Source organism: Pelobates fuscus, chromosome 6 (genome assembly GCF_036172605.1).
Source record: "Pelobates fuscus isolate aPelFus1 chromosome 6, aPelFus1.pri, whole genome shotgun sequence".
Taxonomy (NCBI): Eukaryota; Metazoa; Chordata; class Amphibia; order Anura; family Pelobatidae; genus Pelobates; species Pelobates fuscus.
In genome coordinates this window covers 76,047,519-76,069,674 of record NC_086322.1, presented here as the reverse complement: position 1 = coordinate 76,069,674, position 22,156 = coordinate 76,047,519, and the positions used below count along the sequence as shown (strand labels likewise).

Sequence of the window (22,156 nt, the reverse complement as noted above, 5' to 3'; positions counted from 1 at the left end):
AAGAGGGGGAGAGTGAGAGGGGAGTAAGGGGGGGAGTAAGAGGAGGGGAGGGGGGAGAGTAAGAAGAGGGGGAGAGGGAGGGGAGTAAGGAGAGGGAGGGGAGTAAGAAGAGGGGAGGGGGGGGGAAGAAGAGGGGGCAGTAAGAAGGAGGGGAGATAAGAAAAAGAGGGGGGTAAGAAGAAGAAGGGGGGAGTAAGAACAAGAGTGGGGAGTAATTAGAAGAAGGGGGTAAGAAGAAGAGGGGGTAAGAAGAAGGGGGAGGAAGAAGAGGGGGGAGTAAAAAGAAGAAGGGGGAGTAAGAAGAAGAAGGGGGAGTAAGAAGAAGAAGGGGGTAAGAAGAAGAAGGGGGGTAAGAAGAAGAATGGGGTAAGAAGAAGAAGGAAGGGGTAAGAAGAAGAAGAGGGGGTAAGAAGAAGAAGAGGGGTAAGAAGAAGTAGGAGGGTTAAGAAGAAGAAGGGGGTAAGAAGAAGGGGGGAGTAATAAGAAGAAGGGGGTAAGAAGAACAAGGGGGGGGAGTAAGAAGAACACAGGGAGGAGGGGGGTAAGAAGAACAGAGGGGGGAGAGAACACACAGAGGGAGGAGTGAGAAGAACACAGGGAGGGTGGAGGGGGGGTGAGAAGAGCACAGGGAGGGTGGGTGAGTGTGAGCAGAGACCGCTAGGGGAGGGTGGGGGAGAGGAGAGACCACTAAAGGGCAGGGGAGAGCTCTAAGGGACAGATTGGACAGCTCTATAGGACAGGGGGCAAGACAGGGAGCTCTTTAACACTACGCGCACACACACACACAATGCATCCCTATACATACACAGAAACACACAATGCACCCCTATACATACACAGAAACACACAATGCATCCCTATACATACACAGAAACAGAACATGCTTCCCTTACACACAGAGAAACAATGCATCCACAATGCATCTGAAGAAGAGGCAGAGGGGGAATAAGAAGAGGGGGAGGGTGGAGTAAGAAGGAGGGGAGATAAGAAAAAGAAGGGGGTGAGTAAGAAGAAGGGGGAGTAAGAAGGAGGGGAGATAAGAAAAAGAAGGGGGTAAGAAGAAGAAGGGGGGAGTAAGAAAAATAGGGGGGAGTAAGAAGAGTGGGGAGTAAGAAGAAGAAGGGGGAGTAAGAAGAAGAAGAAGGGGGAGTAAGAAGAAGAGGGGGAAGTAAGAAGGAGGGGAGATAAGAAGGAGGGGAGATAAGAAAAAGAGGGTGGAAGGGGAGGGGGAGTAAGAAGAGGGGGAGGGGGGGTAAGAAGGAGGGGAGATAAGAAAAAGAGGGGGGTAAGAAGAAGGGGGAGTAAGAAAAAGAGTGGGGAGTAAGAAGAGGGGGGAAGTAAGAAGAAGAAGGGGGAAGTAAGAAGAAGAGGGGGGAGTAAGAAGAAGAGGGGGGGAGTAAGAAGAAGGGGGAGTAAGAAGAATAAGGGGGAGTAAGAAGAAGAAGGGGGTAAGAAGAAGGGGGTAAGAATAAGGGTGGTGTAAGAAGAAGAAGAAGGGGGAGTAAGAAGAAGTAGGAGGGTTAAGAAGCTCTAAGGGACAGAAGGGACAGCTCTATAGGACAGGGGGCAAGACAAGGAGCTCTTTCACACTATGCGCACACACACACACACACACAATGCATCCCTATACATACACAGAAACACAACATGCTTCCCTTACACACAGAGAAACACACAATGCATCCATTACACACACACACACACACACAATGCAACCCCCACACAAAGACAATGCATCCTTTGCACACATACACAGAAACAGACAATGCAAACACACACACACTGCTTTTCTTACATACACACAGAAACACAATGCATCTCTTAAACTCAATGCACACACATACAGACACACACCTTGCATCCCTTATGCATACAAACACAGATTCACACAATGCATCCCTTACACACAACCAGAAACACATAATACATCCCTTATACACAAATACACACTGCTTCCACTACACACAAACACACTGCATCACCTGCACAAACTGGTATCCCTATAAACTACATACCATAAGCACACATATTAGATCCTCTACAATAACTCATAACACATCCCCTACACACTCCACTCCCTGTGAGCGAACTCATGGGTGGGTGGAACATATAAGTGGACTTATGAGTGGGCCTTATGGGCATACCCACCGTCAGGCCCTGGGGCCCAGACCTTGAGCTGTGTAAGAGGCCCCCAAAAAATGGAGATGCTTCTAATTCTCCCAGAACATTGAATTTTGTGACCACAGTTGCAAACAGCCTCCAGAGATCCTGTTCTACACCAGACCAGTGGAGCCAAACTGCAGCTCATCATCATCCTCATCTAACTATAATTTACCTCACATTAAAGGGACACTATAGCTTAATGAAGTGGTTGTGGTGTCTATAGCTGGTCCCTGCAGGCTTTTTAATGTAAACACACACTGTGTGCAGCACTGGCGTTAGTTCATATGGCAGATCATATGGGTGGGGCATTGTGATGTCACATGGGGGGGCGGCAAATTTATATTTTGTCTAGGGCGGCAAAAATCCTTGCACCGGCTCTGATCCTGGGCAAGTGCACCAGTCTACTGGTGACCCACAGGAGGGGAGTTCACTGATTGCACTGCACTCTCCTCCTGCCCAGACCCGTCTGCCCTCTGCCCCTAATTTACAGTGGCTCACACTCACAACAAGCAGTGCCTGGAGCCCTTTGCAGAGATGGAAACAAAGAGGTTCTGCGGCAGCTGGCCGTCCTGCAAGCATTACATTAAACAGCTGTTCCCCATGCAGCCAAAGGTGGCGTTGTGCTGGGAGACTGTGATTACTCTTCACTTCCTCACAGCCTACAGAGCAGCGCATGGGGGAGAGAGAGGAGGAGGCATGATTTAATCTTACAATAAATCCTCTAAGCAAACCTTTATAAATTTGGAGGGGATCAGCTCTGTTTCCACAGTTTATTGGTGTTTACTCTGCTGTCTGTATTAATATTGAGGGATGTCTAAGTAGTAACGTCAGTGTGTGTCAGCAGGGCCAGCCGTTGGGGTGGGCAAGCTGTGCGGTCACGCAGGGTGCCATGACAACAGAGGCACCCGGCGGCCAACACAGCTCACAAGTTGGGTACACCAGCATATTTCATTTAAACGATTCGCTGGTGGTCCACTGGTGCGCACCAGCAGTAGGTGCAGTCAGATCATATCCTCTCCCTCGTGGTTCCGGCGCTCGGTTAGTGAGTCAGAGCACAGGCTCAGAGATTCTCAGCCTGTGCTCTGACAACATTGAAAGTCAGAGCCGTGAAGGAGCGGGTATGGCAAAGAGCTACGGATTAGCATAACATCAATATCCGTTATAAAACCAGGAAAAGGTGGGCATGGATGGTGAACTGATTTGGTGGCGCAATGGGCCACTTGACTGGTTTTGCCCCCCAGGCCTAAGGCTGCCAGCCCTCCCCTGTTATCAGGTAACTAGAAAATTGATGTTTGGCATGAGATATAACCAGAAAGGAACGAGGTAGCTATGTTATGCTGGCTAACATTGTGGGGGTTGCATTTTTAACCCCTTAAGGACCAAACTTCTGGAATAAAAGGGAATCATGACATGTCACACATGTCATGTACCTATTACTGTACCTATTACTGTTTGCATATTTGCTTATTATAATAGTTATAATGTACCTATGAAAAGATGAATCAGTACGGAAGTGCAAATAGATTACAATTTTAAGATATATATTTCCAAAACAGCAGCTTTAACACTTGTGTGGATAACCTTTCCCAAACTATAACGCACCTGTTTATAAAGTAAATTGTATAGTAGTTAAAAAAAATGTTTTTAGCAGACTAGGAAAAACATTAAGTGTTCCTGTTTTTACTCAAATATATGTTAACACTTGAAATAATTCCAAAAACGCCACTTGAAAAATAAAAAAGTGTTTTAATCATCATAAACTTTGCAAATAAAATGTAAAAAATTAAATATGCACATAATTTTAAACTCGGTTGCCCATATTAGAAAATGCCTAAATAAATAAATAAAGGCCAAAAAATGATCAGGACCAGAAATATAAAAAATAAATAAATAAGAAAAGAAAAAAATTAAAATGACAGCATTTGACATAAAGAACATGATGTTGTTTAGAAATAGATTATGATTGCATTTCTGAATCATTTTACTCAATAAAGTAGTTTATTATGCACAGTGAAACTGTCAAATTAATGCAGTCATATTTTTGGAGATTGTTTTTTAAAATATTAACCATTTTTTTTTTACTAGTTTAAGAATTGATAATAACATAAACTCAGAAAATCATTACTTGTTTATTACCAAATAAAAGGTGATGCAAGATTTAGTTAAGTTATTTTTTAAAGTGTAGATTCCTCTGTATAGCAATAAATAAAGGAATGAGATGGCTGTGTACTGCTTGGCAAGGCCAATTTTGTATCCTCGGGTATTCACAGAAGCAACTGTTCTTTCTGATCTTTCTGCTATCATTCATTTCTTACACTGATCAGCCATAATATTTAAACCACGGACAAGTGACATGAATAACACTGATTATATCGCTACAATGGTACCTCTCAAGGGGTGAGATATATTAGGTAGCAAGTAAACAGTCAGTTTTTAAATTTCATGTGTTGGAAGAAGGAAAAGTAGGCAAGCAAAAAAGATAACTGGGTCAAAGAATCTTCAAAATGGCAAATCTTGTGGGGAGTTCCCGGTATGCAGTAGTTAGTATCTACCAAAAGTGGTGTAAGGAAGGACAACTGGTGAACCGGCATCAAGAGTAATCGATGCACTTGGGGAGCAAAGGCTAGCAAACAATGCAAGAAAGCTGCCTGGTCTGATGAGTCATGTTTTCTTTTAGATCTGGCAGCAAAATGCACTATGGGAAGAAGGCAGACTGGCAGAGGCAGTGTTATACTCTGGGCTATACTATGTTCCGCTGGGAAACCTTAAGTCCTGGCTTTCATGAGGATGTTACTTTGACACATACCACCTACCAAGAGATTGTTGCAGACTATGTACACTACTTCATGGCAATGGCGATCCCTGATGGCAATGGCCACTTTCAGCAGGATAAAGAACCCTGACACACTGCAAAAAATGTTCTGGAATGGTTTGAGGAACATACATAGAGTTCAGAGTTCAAGGTGTTGTCATTGCCTCCATATTCCCCAGACCTCAATCCAAATGAGCATCTATTGGATGTGCTGGAACAACTAATCTGATCCATGGGGGTCCCATCTTGCAACTTGCAGTTTTTAAAGGATCTACTGCTAATGTCCTGGTGCCAGATACCACAGAACACATTCAGAGGTCTTGTGGAGTACATGCCTTAACATCACAGCTTTTTTGGCACCACGAAGGGGAACCTACACAATATTAGGCAGGAGGTTTAAATATTGTGGTTGATTAGAGTATAATGGTGATTTTAATATAAAAACACAATTCACTTTCATATAAATTAAAAATTTTACCAGAGTACCTAGTTAAATACAAATACAAAAAGCATAAATAAAAATTTACTTTCAGTAATGAAAATCTAGACAAATCTAGCATGTGCCCCAAATTAAAGAAGTAGCATTGATAAGCTAACATTCTAAACTAAGTGTTCATTAAGTATAGGAAGTGAGAAGAAAGGACAACTGTAGAAAAGTCGTGCACCTTACATTCATTTACAAAAGAAACGCACGTTGACCTATTTAAACAAAATCAAAAAATTGACATTTAAAAACCTATTTTTAATAAATTGTTTAGTAGACAGCTAGACAGACACATCCCTTTGTGAGTATGTTTCAAGCACATGACAAAAATAAACCATGACATTCAGCTACATTTTTGTTTTGCTTCAATATCTACCTTGACACTTCACTTCCTTTAAAAATGAATCATAAATCCATTTGCAAACAAAAGTACATTTCCGTTGCATATTGCAGATAACACAATGCAGAGAGTTAGTGTTCTTTTGTAATGCTAGGTAAGTAGTAGTAGTAGTGGTGTGTGTGTGTGTGTGTGTTATATATAATATCATTTGATAAGGAGGTTTTACACCAAGATTTAAAAAGCTGGTGGTTATATGCATCGATCGCCCAATAAAAAACATAAAAGCATTATCTTCATAATGTTTGTCTCTTTTTTTCTTTCTTTTGAAAGAATAGATCTGATGCTGCCATTTAAACTATTATGTTTTTATGGTGATGACATAACACAATTTCACACTGAGAATGCAAAGAGAACATTTCACACATGCAATCTGTGTTATCACTTTGTTGTGTATAATGCAAGAATAGCTGCTTATAATGGCTCTACCAAAGCACAATTTGTTTAGGATGCAGAAGAAAATAGGACATAATTGCATACACACAGTAACATAACAGGAATTGCTTTTTCATTGTACCAGTCTGTAAAGATGAGGAGAAGAGGTTGAGATTGGTGTGTATTCATTTCTATTTTCTACAATAAAACATTAGTAAAGATTGCTAATTGAAGTCAAAAGTTTTACCATTGAATATAAATTAATATTTGGCCTGTTCTACCAGAATGTAGGACAATGGATACTAGCTAAAAAGATAAAATTGTCTTTTATCTACATCACCACCATTAACATAATGGAAATTTTAAGAAGAATGTACGCTATTGTCAACACTCCGCATTACCACAATTTTACATCTCATCATACATAAATTGAGAAACTAAATACTTGCCAATATCTAATTTACTGGGTTGCAGATTGGCAGAAAATGATGGTAGTTGTCTGCCAGTGATAGCTATAAGCTCACAACTGAGCATTTGTTTTAATGTCATTGAAGAACAACAAGGTATACAAAACAACATATAATGCTACTTCCTGAGTATTATCATTCCTTCATCAGAAATCTGAGGTATTGTTGAGTATTGGGTATACATGTAACATGAAATATCTAATGGCTGTTATGGAGTATATGTAAAATAAAGGGAAACTATAGTCACCTGAACAACTTTAGCTTAATGAAGCAGTTTTGGTGTATAGAACATGCCCCTGCAGCCTCACTGCTCACACCTCTGCCATTTAGGAGTTAAATCCCTTTGTTTATGAACCCTAGTCACACCTCCCTGCATGTGACTTGCACAGCCTTCCATAAACACTTCCTGTAAAGAGAGCCCTATTTAGGCTTTCTTTATTGTAAGTTCTGTTTAATTAAGATTTTCTTATCCCCTGCTATGTTAATAGCTTGCTAGACCCTGCAAGCGCCTCCTGTATGTGATTAAAGTTCAATTTAGAGATTGAGATACAATTATTTAAGGTAAATTACATCTGTTTGAAAGTGAAACCAGTTTTTTTTTCATGCAGGCTCTGTCAATCATAGCCAGGGGAGGTGTGGCTAGGGCTGCATAAACAGAAACAAAGTGATTTAACTCCTAAATGACAGTGAATTGAGCAGTGAAATTGCAGGGGAATGATCTATACACTAAAACTGCTTTATTTAGCTAAAGTAATTTAGGTGACTATAGTGTTCCTTTAAAATAGCAAATAGCAAACGGACTTGAATCAGGCATTCTTGACAGCACATCAGACAAAAGAAGGTTTAAACCCAATTGTATAGTGCATGCTGCTGACAAAAAGAGAAATGAGATAATAATTATGTATTGTGTGCAGATCTGGGGGAATCCTCAGAATGTTAGACGAGGTAGGAAACTGTTATCCATAGGATCATACATAGAATCACCTCTTGAGATGGATATATCAATATTCGTGAATATTGCTGTTATAAAATTAATCTATGCAAAGCTAAGTACCATGTGCATGTGATAAATGTAATAACATATTTTACAGTTAATATTTGTAGTGATCTTTATACGTAATGGATATATTACCACAGTCCTTACACCCCTAGATATATGTAGATCAAAATTAAGTTTATTGTTGTTGAATATGTGCCATGATTTCCCGAACTGTATTAGAGAAGTGGATACTAAGTCATTCTAGATAATCCTTTAAATGACAACAAAGGTGTGGGTGCAGTGGCTCGCTGTTATATTCCCGTGATGTAAAACATTGCCATTTTGGATATAGGGCAATGTTTTAATTGTGGGGCTAAACACATCTCCAGTGGATGTCATCATGACAGCCACTAGGTGGTGCTTCCCCTTCCAGAACTAACTCTGACTTCCTTCTTTACTTTCAACACCCTCACACATTGCATGAGGACATCAAACATCCTCTGATGCTTCACGGTGAGAAGCATCAGATTCAATCCTTTGCTATAAAACGTATTTGGCTGGTGCACTGCAGAGATTGCCATGCATGCATATTAAGTCCACAATGAGAAGCATTTGAATGGACAAAATGGTTATCAAACCTGATGACCTCAGGGTGGCGAACAAGGATGCCAAGAGACGGTATCAGCACTATTGCAGGTAAGTAATTAATTAAAATATGAAAAACAACTGGGGGGACAGTCTGAAATCTAAATAATCCAACTGACACAAAGGGCTAAAAGTTGAAAAACACATTTTGTCCCCCAATCGTGTAAAGAATTAAACCAGATTTACAGAAAACATCCAGGTACAGGTAGTAATGTATTGTCAAATTCCACCTTCTACCAGAATCTAGTAGAGAGGGAAAAAAATAGAATAGGACAATAGTTACATAATTACATAGCTACATAGCTGAAAAGAGACTTGTGTCCATCAAGTTCAGCCTTCCTCACATTTGTTTTTTTGCTGTTGATCCAAAAGATATGCCACTTGCAAACTATTAGGTCTTGGGGTCTCTCCTTCTATTTCCAAGAGAACTATTACTACTAAATTTGTAGTAAAATAACACCCTATAGGGATATGTAACAATACAAGCAGACATTATTGCCTATATTATTGCATTGTTAAACTTTGAATCACTTTAGAGAAATCAATCCCCTGTATCAATACCATTAAAGAAAACAGATTAACACAAAATTAACATCACAAGTATAACAACGAACATAGAGATTGATATGTTAGCACCAACTACTTCAAAGCAAACAAATGAATACATCACCATATGATAGAGTTTATGTAATAAGACCCTAAAAGTTATTTGTGAAAGATAATCAATCACAGATACAAACATGCAATGTGCTAGTGGAGTTGGTTTTAAAATGGTTAGATCCTTCATCACTCTCAATGTATCTTTGTTTGGTACTTGACAATCGCTGGCTCTTGAAAGTCTCTTTATAACCGATAGAACCAAGAATGTCTTATTTTATTTGCTGCTTCTATAGGAGAAAGGCTGACATATGATTGTCTAGAGTGATAATAAGAGTCACTTTATGTAAGGATTCAAAATCAATAAAACTCTGAAGCAAATCAGATTTCAGCCAAAATGTGACAACACAAAGATACTATACTCAGAACAACATATGTAGCATACCAAAATTGGCGAAACACTCCAGTTTCGAGATTATCATTCATTGCATACCATGGAAGGGCTAGCAATTGCAATGGGTGAATTTTGCTCATCGAGCCAACAGAATGGGAGAACTGAAAACTGAATTGTAATTGTAGACCCACGCTATTCTTCTGTAGATTAAAATAGCATGTATGTTGGCATATTAGTCGATTTGAATGTTTATTGGCACAGTATAGAAGGAGTGGGCTAGCAGGAAGAGCCCAGCACTGCATAGGCTTGTGTATAGGCTGATTATCCACAGTCTCAGTGTTCTCCAGTGTTCTCCAGGACTGTAGTGACCTACTATGATATTTCTACGGACATAATATCTAGGGCTGGCCAGGCAGACAGACTATGAAAAGTATGTATAATGGTTTTAAGGAGGTATTTACATATTATAGCTATCTGAAATAAAGACAGTACTCGTGACATTCACAAAACACTGCAGCTGTCATTGGTGGCAACAAAGTCACATGAACCATAAAAGGTGTCTAGTGCGCATGCACAGATCTCTGTAAATGCCTCATTATGCCCGCAAGTCACATTGGAGGTTGAAGGGGTCTATGATGTCACTTTATCTGTCAAATCCATTTATTACATGAGCCATGTAGTAAATGTACATGTAATTGTGTAATGCGTGTATTTTGAAAAGAGATATTGTCATTTAAAGTACAGTGTCAATATAATTGTTCAGTTCGCTGCTTTACATGAGTATATAGAAACCTGCATACTTCCATACTTTTTGGGAAGAAATGCTTTGACACTCTTATACAATATCTATTATAACTTTTAAAAGGTGCCAGTACTATGAGTAGTAACCTCTCCAGATAAAAATAAAAGAGACACTTCAGTCTCAGAAGCTTAGTTTTCATATACACTTAGAATCATGATACATGCAATGGCGCTGGCTTTTCATCTGCTCTTTTATTTTTGATTTATTTTGTCCAATCTGCATCTGGCATGCATTTGATTTTTGCTCAGCTATCTGTAAAATTACACAATTATCCTAGTCAACCCAGTAGAAAAACAACACACCATTAAAACAGTTGAATTAATTTTTTATGGAAGCTCAGGCCCGTATTATTATTAAAAAGTAAAATAAAAAAAAAGTGAGACCCAGTTTAAACATATACAGTTTTCAATAGAATAGCTTTGTTACTCTGCAATTAAACTTGCAGTGCTTACCGAGATACTGAAAGGAACGTGCCACCAACTACATTATATAAGCCAAGTATAACAGTGTATATATAATAATAATACACACGTTTAGAACTTTGTGCAGGAATAGATGGAGACAATCCTGAAACAGCAGCAGAGATCATACTACCTTTGATGCCCTCAGTATTCTGTGAAGGTTGAAGATCATCCATCTAATAATTCCACAGTTTTTGCCCATTAGTGATTTGATGGAAAAAGAAGGAAAAAAATATATAAAAAAGCGAATTCAATATGTCTCCTGGCTTTACTTTCCTCTTTACAAAAAATCTGATTTATTTTTTTCATTTTTTTAAATGTAAATAGTTCAAAAACAAACAAAAAAGCACGCAGTCTGTTCTTTTGCATATATATATAGTTCTGCACATCTTCTGCATAATTGTTAATACATTATATGCAAGTAAATGAAACAGTTAAGTAAATAAGTGTAATAAACAGTTAAGTAAATTAACAAGGTTTGAGAAGGTGAAAAGTTATGGAACATGCCTAAAATCAAGCAAGTTATAGATATACAACTAAAATTTAACCTTTGACGTCTTTTAATACCAGCTACTGTCATGCAGGGCTAATCCTTTAATATTGCTTTAAATATTCAATATTAAATATGTAATAATAAGCAGTGCGGTTTAGACAATGGTCCTTTAATACTAGAAATATTTGTTGATGCTTGTTGCATGGTGGGCAGGTAAAACTATATAACCACCATAAGAAAAGTATAATTTAAACACAGTGTATAAATGGATAATAGGACATACAGAAGTACCAGTTATATTATGTTTTACATATATTATGCTTATGTCTTTTTATATAACCATTCTAAACAAAAGGTGAATACTTCAATGAACCCTTCTAATCCTTAAAAATGTATAATTGCTAATAATAATAATAATAATAATAATAATAATAATATATATTTTTATAGGTACTTGTTGACAGCAGAAGTCAACCAAGGATTGCTGATGCTTAATATGATCTGAAAGTTGTTTGTAATATATGTTCGAACAAACTTGAGAAATAGAAGGTATAGGGTTTTCATAGATATTATTAATGTCTATTTATTATTATTATTTTAATTTTATTTTAAACACAAACTAGTAAAGCTTGCACATAAAGGTGCATTTGTATTACTAATATATCACAGTAGTGTTCTGCTCATTGTTAAAAACTTGCCTGTAAGTAGAAATCAAGAACGTGACTGATTTGTTATGGAGATCACTGCTTGACATGTTTTTTGAAGATAGATATGTGATGACACCATTTACAATAAACAGACCGCACTGGTTTAAAACTGTGTGATCTATACAGTAACAGCTGACTTTGCAACCAGTATTTTAAGGTTATTCAGCTGATATATTTATTTTTTGGTCTGGTTAGAGGTTTTGGTCTGCATTTTTGGTCTGTTTCGGTCTGCATTATAACACCATAACCACTATAGTTAATTGTAGAAGGTATGGCCCTATGAGTATTTAGATCCTATCCTCCCATTTTATGTCAAACTTCTTTGATATAAATCGGGGCTCTCCCTTTTGCAACAATTCTAGGCTGAGAAGGCTGGGGGCAGATTTAGCATTAGCAGTGCATGCTTACTCAGATTCAAAAAAATAATCTGTCCTGAGCTGTACATTTTCTCCATGTAATAATTTATATAATGAAGTACAGATGGTCCTCGTTTTGTGACCTACCTGTTTTACAATGGCTCAAACTTACGACCAGCTCTCTCGCGGGGTGGTTAGTGCGTTCCGTCATGGGAATTAGAGGGATTCCCTGATCTGCTCTGTTCATCTATGTTTGGGGACATTTACTCGAGCATATATTAGAGGGATTCCCTGCTCTTGTGCATTCGTTTATGTTCAGGGAAATGTCCCTGAACACAGACATGCGCACCAAAGCAGGGAATACCTTAAATATGTTTGGTGAAATTTGCCCAAACAGATTAGAGTGATTCCCTGCTCTGGTGTGTTCGTCTACGTTCAGGGAAATTTCCCCGAACATGGACAAGCGCACCAGAGCAGAGAATCCCTTAACTCCTCACTTACCAACCAATTTCATTTTACGATAGGGTCGTAGGAACGGAACCAGGTCTGTAAGTGATGAGTATGTGGTGGCACTGGTGTGTGGACTCTTGAATGTAGGGTTTAGAAATCAATGTAAGCAAGTATGGGATGCAGGTGGTTTATGTCTTTGAATGTTTATTAGAGAGAATATGGAACCTCTGGATTTAGACATTCAATAAAGAGAACACATGGGAACTCATACTCTGCCCATGAAGTTTGGAAGCACCGGTTGGTGGGGTAGACCTTTTGTTTACAAGGGTCTTCAAATATTGTTTTCTTATTGTTTATGAATATTTGAAGACCCTTGTAAACAAAAGGTCTACCCCACTAACCGGTGCTTCCAAACTTCATGGGCAGAGTATGAGTGCCCATGTATTCTCTTTATTAAAGGTCTAAATCCAGAGGTTCCATATTCCGTTCTTCTATTGCTAGATGTACAAGTTTTGTGTTCTGTATATTGCAACTATCTTCTTCAAACAATAACTGCAACACTGTGAGGGTGAGGTGTTGTCTCATAAGAGTAATATGGAGTTAAACCACAGGATTTGGAATGTCAGTTTGAATGTTTCTAGTCATATTGGTAAGTAGTTACCAAGTCATGCTTGATGGGGATTTTGCTGGACATTTTACACTAATCTAGGGTTACTATTTGCATTTATGATGTATCTAACCTCTGTGTTTTTTTTAAAAAAGTAAACCATGTGTATTATCGATTGTAGGTAGTTTCTCTTATTCTTGGCTGAGCTTCCATGATCTATTTAATAAGGATTTCATGGACACACTAGTGGAGGTAGCTCAGTAAACACTGCATGACTGTTAAGTTGAGTTAAGTCAGTAATAATTATAACCTCATTGAGACTTGAGGAGTGAAAGCGTTATACCTAGGTTATGTCTAGGCAACTCATGGACATACTATCACACATAGGGTTTAACAATTCATGTTTTCAAGTCACTTTATGGGGCCTTGTGTGCTGCGCCTTTTTACATTCTCATAGTTGTGTCTTATTGCATTTGAATTTCATGTTGTATTTAATTCTGTACACTGATAGGTATGTACTTATAGGTAGTTTTGTGTGTAATGGTACACTTATCGGTATGACATTATGACATTTAAAAGCAGTAAGGGGTAAGTTCTATTTTTTCCAGCTAGAAGACAAGAACATTTTAATTCTTTCATACATGAAAGATAGACAGACAGAGATAAACAGAGATAGATAGATAGATAGATAGATACCTTTAGCTTAGCTCGAGTATCTCATGGCAAAGGCACTCAAAGGTTTTCATACAAGTATGTATATGCAAACAGGGGAGGGCTGGCACCCTTAGGCCTGGGGGGCAAATCCAGTCAAGTGGCCCATTGCACCAAGAGGAGAGTAAAAACACCTTTCCCATGTGATTGAAAGTGTGTGTGGGGGGGGAGGGGGGAGCAGTCACCTAAACAGACAATCAATGACAGGCACACACACTTGCTGATTTGGCACACACTAAAAAAACACACACTCACTGACAGGCACACGCACACACTCACTGACAGGCACACATACACACACAGAAAGACACATTGTTACAGGCATACTGACTCAGACAGACAGACATACTGACACACACAGGCATACTGGCTGACACAGACAAATTGGCACACACACAGAGACATACTTGCACACAGACATACTGACACACACACAGAGATACATACTGGTACTCACACAGACACACACAGAAAGACACACTGTTACAGGCATACTGACTCAGACAGACAGACATACTGACACACACACACACAGGCATACTGGCTGACACACACACAGACAAACTGGCACACACATAGACAGACATACTTGCACACATAGACAGACATACTGACGCACACACAGACAGACATACAGGCACACACATAGACAGACATACTGATGCACACACAGACATACTGACACACACAGACATACTGACACACACAGACATACTGATACACACACACATACATACTGATGCACACACACAGACATACTGACATACTGACGCACACACAGACATACTGACATACTGACGCACACACACACAGACATACTGGCATCCTGACGCTGACACACACAGACATACTGACACACACAGACATACTCATACACACAGACATACTCATACACACACACACAAACTTTACACTTTTAAAACCAGTGGACAGGGGCTGAGTAAGGGGACAGGGCTGTAGTGGGGGACAGGGGGTGGTAGTGGAGGGTATAAGCTGTAATTGGGGGTTTAGGAAATGTACGGGGGGATAGGGGCTGAAGCAAGTTGATGGCTACAATTTGGGAAAGGGGCTGTGGTGTGGGTAATATGGGTTGCAATTGGGGGAGAGGAGCTGTAGTGGGGATGTTATGGGGCTGTGGTGGGGGACATGGGGCTGAGGAAGGGGGCAGGAGCTGAGAGGGGGGAAAGGAGCAGGGAAAGGGTGGGACAGGGGCTGACCAAGGGGACAGGGGCTGAGGTAGGGGACAGGGGCTGAGGTAGGGGACAGGGGCTGACTAGGGGGACAGGGGCTGAGGAGGAGGGACAGGGGCTGAGGAGGGGGGACAGGGGCTGAGGTAGGGGACAGGGGCTGAGGTAGGGGACAGGGGCTGAGGTAGGAGCTGACTAAGGGGACAGGGGCTGACGAAGGGTAGGTGGGGACAGGGGCTGAGGTGTGGACAGGGGCTGAGGTGGGGACAGGGGCTGACTAAGGCTGAGGTGGGGACAGGGGCTGAGATGGGGACAGGGGCTGAGATGGGGACAGTGGCTGAGGTGGGGACAGGGGCTGAGATGGGGACAGGGGCTGCGATGGGGACAGGGGCTGAGATGGGGACAGGGGCTGCGGTGGGGACAGGGGCTGAGATGGGGACAGGGGCTGAGGAGGGGACAGGGGCTGAGGAGGGGACAGGGGCTGAGGAGGGGACAAGGGCTGAGGAGGGGACAGGGGCTGACTAAGGGGACAGGGGCTGAGGATGGGGTACAGGGGCTGAGGAGGGGGGACAGCAGCTGACTAAGGGGACAGGGCTGAGGAAGGGTGACAGGGGCTGAGGTAGGGGACAGGGGCTGAGGAGGGGACAGGGGCTGAGGAGGGGACAGGGGCTGAGGAGGGGGCAGGGGCTGACTAAGGGGACAGGGACTGAGCAGGGGACAGGGCTGAGGAGGGGAATAAAAAAAACACTAAAGTGTATTTCCCCCCTCCCCGAGTCTTACCTTAGGCCAGGGAGGGGTGGACAGCAGCCAACAGGAGCAGCAACCAGCAGCAGCCAGTGAAGTCGTCCTCTCCTGATGATGTCAGGAGGAGGGCCGTGACTTCCTCTGCTCTTCTCCCAGACTCCCCAGCGGTCCTGTGAGAAGAGCAGTGGAAGTCACGCCCCCTCCTCCTGACATCATCAGGAGATGCCGGCCGACTCCACTGACTGCAGACTGCAGGAAGAGTGAGGTACGCTGAAAAATCTGACTCCTCAGCCAGAAGCAGGGGATTCAGATTTTTCCTTTTTTTGCTGGGTGTGAGCGGCCCTGGGTTTAGGGCGGCCTGGGGGGCAATTGCCTCCCTGCCCCCCTTCCCAGCCCGCCCCTGTATGCAAAGCACAATTACATGTTTCCACTTAGAGCTTTGTTTAAATACAAATTTGTGTATAACTTATTTTTGATGATAGATTCCCTTTAAGTATTATGCATGGAATTTGCAAAGTACAATACATCCCTGTTCAGTGCAGCCTCGAGCACTAATAGATCAATGGACTTTATAAAGGTCACCAAGTGAATAGTATTAGGATTTAAATAAGATTGGCTCACATCACAGGCTGTGACATCAACACTGTACAACTCTTTACCCCTCAGCACTTTTTCATAAATAACCCGGGTCCCATCAATAACTCGAGTCATTAACCTTAAATGTGGATTTAATATACCTCCTGTGTTCTAATACCTCAAATGTTGTAATAATTCTGCACAGGCAGCGATTGTTCTATTCTGCACAGCCCAGTGGTACATCAAATGTACGGCTATTGAGAAGCTAACATTCTATTCATAACCCCTGCACAAGCTTTTCATTAAAGTTAGATAATATCTGCACTAGCTAAAGCTTGGCAATTGGATGAATAATAAAAAAAAGAATGTGAAACCAAGGTTGGAGCAGAGAGTGATGAGCACGAAAAAAAGAAAAATCAGTGCAGGAGTATAATAATAAAAATAGTTTAATATGTCTAGCCGATCTTCTGACTTCCGCAAAATGAAGTACCTTAGTCATTCTTTTATTATATATAAAAATAATATATATATATATATGTATTATATTTTATATTTTAGAAAAGTGTTTTGTTAGTAATGCTATGCGTAGACACTGTTTCTAAGAAATTGACTGCTACAAATGTTTTCACAAAGGCTAGCATCGGGAAATTTTGGAAACAAGCTCCGACAAATCCACAGATCAATAGTAAATCTCAGATAGCCAGTAAAGAAAAACTGTCTTGAACTTGTGTAGCACATAAGAAAAAACAGAGCTTCGGAAAAAGAAAACGAGCAAGTGGGCGCTGTAATTTCCGAGTAGAAGCTTATACATTTGCATTTTTATAAATGGAAAAATAACATCTTGGTAGCATGCTCATCAGCACAAAACTGCAAATGACAAGCCACTATTATATTTATTCTCTTTTATTGTAGACGTCCATTGTTTCATTTTAATTGAAGAATAACGGCTTGTTAAGATCCTATATGTTTATGCACTCGCCAGCTGCATGCAGGTAGTGAATCATATGTAGTGCAGATAATTTACATATAGCCTGCAAAACTTTTAATTATGCTTCCCGATGAATTCCTCAGTGTGCGCCTATCCAAAATCTACAAGCACATTCCAGATGTTTGCAATTAATAATGAATAGAAATGTTTGCATTGAAATGCATGCATACTATGCGTATGTGTATACTGTGCATAATTCAAATAATGGTAAAATATATAGTTTACTGTGGACGATAATTGAACTAGGGAGTTTGCTTTCGGGAGTGGATGATTTAGATTGATAGGATGGAAGCTAATTTAGATTAAGAAAGAGTCTTAATGTTTGCAAAGATACATTTAGTATTTTTAGCATTCTTTAGACACTATGTAGTATAAATTAAATATTTGTGTCGCTGTAAAGGAAAATTTGGAGATGGTTGAGTTTCGTGAATAGGCGAGAGTGTGATGCCACTGATTACTATAGGCCTAAAATTTACCTTTTTTAGTCAATTTCCCATTTATCCATTTTAGTAGTTATAGGAAGGATAGTGGGTGATATGAAACTAGGCTAGAAAGCAATCATTGTAGGACCTTGTAGGTGTTGCCAAAGGGTTAAAATATCATAAGTAAACTGTATTATTTGTAATAATATTCCATTTCTAACCAGTTTTGTCCAAATATATATTTTGTCTTTTATTTTGAGAAATATCCTTATATATTTTTATAATCTATGTCTGTACTGTGGAGAAGCAGAGTTGGTCTCAACTCCCTACGTGTCTTCATGTTACTGAGCTCTGATCAATAAACTTGCTATCATGAAGAAATTGAATCCTCGTCATTGGAAGGATTTTACATTGTTGACTTAAAAAAATAGGTTGCTGTATAATTGTTCCTGTTAAATAATGAGGTAGTTGCAAGATTTAAATACTAGATTCTTTATCCATATTGTTTTACTTTATGAATTAGCGCACATGTGTAGCAAAAAGCATTTTAGCAAAACATCCTACATGTCCTAATGAGCAGCTATGATGCATCTACGATAAGTCTATAATCAGTAATGAGTGTTTCATGAATATGTCCTTAAAGGGACACTCCACTGGCGAAATTCAAAATGAATAAGTAAATACATCCCTATCAAATCAGAGGCCTCCCAATGCAGCGAGGCATGTGCTCTGGGCAATTGCCTGCCTCTTGAGTTTAGCTCCATTGAGCTAAACTACCGGAGAGTGACAGGACCAGTTGTAATCTGCACTTTTTGTAAAATTAAAAGCTGCATCTCTTTCATCCTGAGAACTCTAATTTTCATTGAAAGTAGGGACTATATTATCATGTATGTATATTAGGCAGAATGACATAACAAGGGACAAGGCGTAAGCGACGTTCTTTTTCTGTTGCCAATCAAATGGCAGCTCCCAAATTCTGGGATCTGGCACATGAAAGAAAATATATCAGATGTATACTTAATACTTTAGTTCTCCAGAGTTGAGCTCCTAAACCAAGTTCAACCCTACTAAAGTTTAGGAACCTTGTGTGATCATAACTATATTAGATATATCAGTGTATGAGATGGCAACACTCAATGTAACTTCTAGAAAGCAATAACCTGGTGACATTAGGAAACAAAAAAACAACAAAATAAACATACATAAATTATCCCAGAGGATTAAAATCCAAGTTGTGTGAGCTTCAATTTGAAATTCAATTACAACAGCATCATTAAAGTATGTCGTTACTGGACACTGCTTGTTCAGGAATATTAATCAACATATTCAAAAATGGCTTTCAGTGCTGCAATCACAGCTACACAGCAAATATCCATCACAAGGTATAATGAACACGGAAAAATGAGGTACTCTTCCTACTGCCAATCAACTTTACCCACAATCCATCAGATACATGAATCAGAATGAAGGACAAACATCAGACATTATGGGCAGATGTGAACAAAATGGCATCACCCAGATATTGAGATCCAGCACGAGGAAGAAAATTTGAAAATATTCATATTGGCAAGTTGCAAGGAGGAGTATATTCATTAAGGTAAAGGGTTCATAAGGAACAGGAAACTGAAAGAAACAATACAATGGCAGAGCCACTTCAATTCATATGGGATTTATGTATTAGAGTTCTTAACATTTGCATTGACTGCATGGAACAATTCAGAATATTCAGCATTTTACTCTTTATCACACAATATCTTACATTGTGCTTGTTAAATAATGCCACAAGATCGTTGTGTCTAAAAATACTGTAAAAAAAGAAAAGGAAAAAAAAAAAAGATATGTGCAGCAGTAATCTCGCGTGTATTGTCCGTAATGTCGTGGGATTTTTAAAGGTCTTAGAAGTGTAAATGTGCTCCTATTATTTTCTAATTAATTACATATGCCACATTTAGAACACACAATGCCTGCTCAAACAGCAATATTGTAAATGTTATCTTGTATTCACATAACTAAATACACATAGTAACAGAAGGTGAAATAACACACTAATCAGTTGGTTTCCTAAAACATATTCACATCTATTTTTTATTTAATCCCAGAAGGAATATATATAGAACATCCATTTGTATTGAACCTATAGAAGTAGCCTTTAAAATAATTCAAACTTATTATTCTGAGTATATGTGTAATATCTAAAAATATCTAAAATTTCTACAAGACAGGCATTTTTTTCCCTCCATTGATTATCTATATTTATAGTTAGTAAGAGGTTTCCATTAGTAAAACCAATAAGAGTCCAGTACGAACTTCAATCATCTTACGTGAAACTGTATAATTACCGTATTTATCGGTGTATAACACACACTTTTTCTCCCTGAAAATAGGGGGAAAATGATGGGTGCGTGTTATACGCCGATATACCATATTTACTTACCTGTCTTGAAGCGTGGGCCGGTGTTCAGCGCGCACCGCGGTACTGGAACTTCAATTTCAGGTTCCGGTTTCCGGCAGGACTGAAAGGAAGTCCCGCCGGAAACTAGAATAGCTATATGCTAGAATTCGCATATAGCAGCTGAGGTGTCATGTATTAGCACTTCATTTTCCATCGCTAGGAAAGGGTGTAGTGACACAGTTTAACATTAGCTTTCTGCTTACGTTCTTAACATTAAAGAGTGTATTGTTACTTCTTTGTCTGTCTTGCATAAGTTTGAACGTTTTTTTCTTTTTTCTGGCCTTGACAGAAATTTCTATTTTGTAAATTTCCTTTCATGTGTTATATGTTCTACAAACATGAATTACTAAGGTTCTAAAACAAATATAAACTTAAGAATCGCAGAAAAACTAATTTCACCCATGTGTTCTGAATGTGACTTCCAAGAACCAGTAATCTTCAATCTATTAAAATTAAACAGAAGATAGATGATCTCTCAGTCTTTGTAGAGGCTATATAAAAGAAAATAAGAAACTCCTATTGGACTTGAACCTAAAATGTTGCAAATATATAGATAAAAAGTGTACACCAAAAGTATACTTAAGGTGTTTAACACCTGGGTCTTCTGGCAACATCCCTTCCCTGGACAGGCTTAATAGCCACTGTGTATAAATATAGTTAGATTAGATCAAATGTGTACTGCAAACGTGTTTGACAGTTTGAAAATGTTTTTGTCCTTTCTGGTCTCTATATAACCCACACTACTGTATCTCTCCCCCATATCGATGTATGATTCTCTCCCTCTTCTCTTCCACTGGTATCTGACGTCCACAGCTTTCCTCACGTTTCTTTTCCCAACTTGTCTACCACCCCATCTTTTTCCCACTTTTTTCTGGCTCGGCTTATTTCTCACTCAGACTTGTCTCACACACCGTACATCTGCCCCATGTGCAACTCCCCCAGTCCCCCTAGATGTGCTTCTCTGTTCCCCAACTCTGCCAATGATGTCTTCCATACAGTAAGCAAGAGTAAATTCTAATATTTTTCCATGCATTACAACCATGACGTAAGAGAGAAAATAGAGGCCTGAATATCAATAGGCACATAATATGGATTATCTGAAGATGTTATTTAATCTTAGATATTAAATGTTGGCATTCGGTTTTGGCCAAATTGCAATCTTTCCAAATTTAGACTGATTGGCAGTTTGACTTTCCATATCACCGCAGTGACATAAGGAAGTGTAACTGAGCAAATGACTAGCTTGATGGATAAGCATGTTTGTTTTGCTTCAAGATTTGGAGTTCCACTTTTGGAACAAAATGTATTTATTTTTTATATTTATAACTTTAACAAATATATATAATATATTAATAAAGATTAATTTTACTGTTCCTCCTCTTTTACCCTCTTTTGGGTACTTTTTATAACTTGATCTGTGAACCAGATGGGGGGAAATCAGTGTACTGCAAAACATATATATATATATATATAATATTTATATTATATGTATGCGTTTTGCAGTGCATCGGTTAGCCCATTTTTGCACTCTTTTTTTTGTTGGTCCAAATCATTTTCTAGAATATTTTTAATGAAGAATATTCGGACAAGTGTATTACAATTAGTAGTAGAAATAATTTCAGATACATGTGTCCAATGAGGCTTAAGTCAATTATATTGCCAAGTTGAACTTTTGTTTTCATGCTTTGTTTTTGGTGACTTCAAACAAACCTTGGACTGGTTTCAAGTAAGAGTCATGTAACATCAACTTTCAAATGTCAGTTGGAAAGTAAACATTTGTTAAATAGACCTATTAATCCCACCCCAAAGAGTACTTCATTATAATGAACAGATTATTATAATGATCTGGTAATAGCCAAGTAATATTCCAACATTCTGAAATGTATT

General features: G+C 39.3%; 1 protein-coding gene across 3 annotated transcripts in view; it reads right to left on the bottom strand.

The window, feature by feature from the left end:
- The window catches only part of PCDH7 (protocadherin 7), a 673,255-nt gene that overhangs the window by 567,408 nt on the left and 83,691 nt on the right, over positions 1-22,156 (bottom strand). The window contains exon 2 of one of the 3 annotated variants that reach the window (XM_063457857.1): positions 10,710-10,752. The exons of the other annotated variants lie outside the window; for them this stretch is intronic. Coding sequence (XP_063313927.1) covers positions 10,710-10,752 — 43 coding nt within the window. The remainder of the gene's footprint in view (positions 1-10,709; positions 10,753-22,156) is intronic. 3 annotated transcript variants of the gene reach the window in all.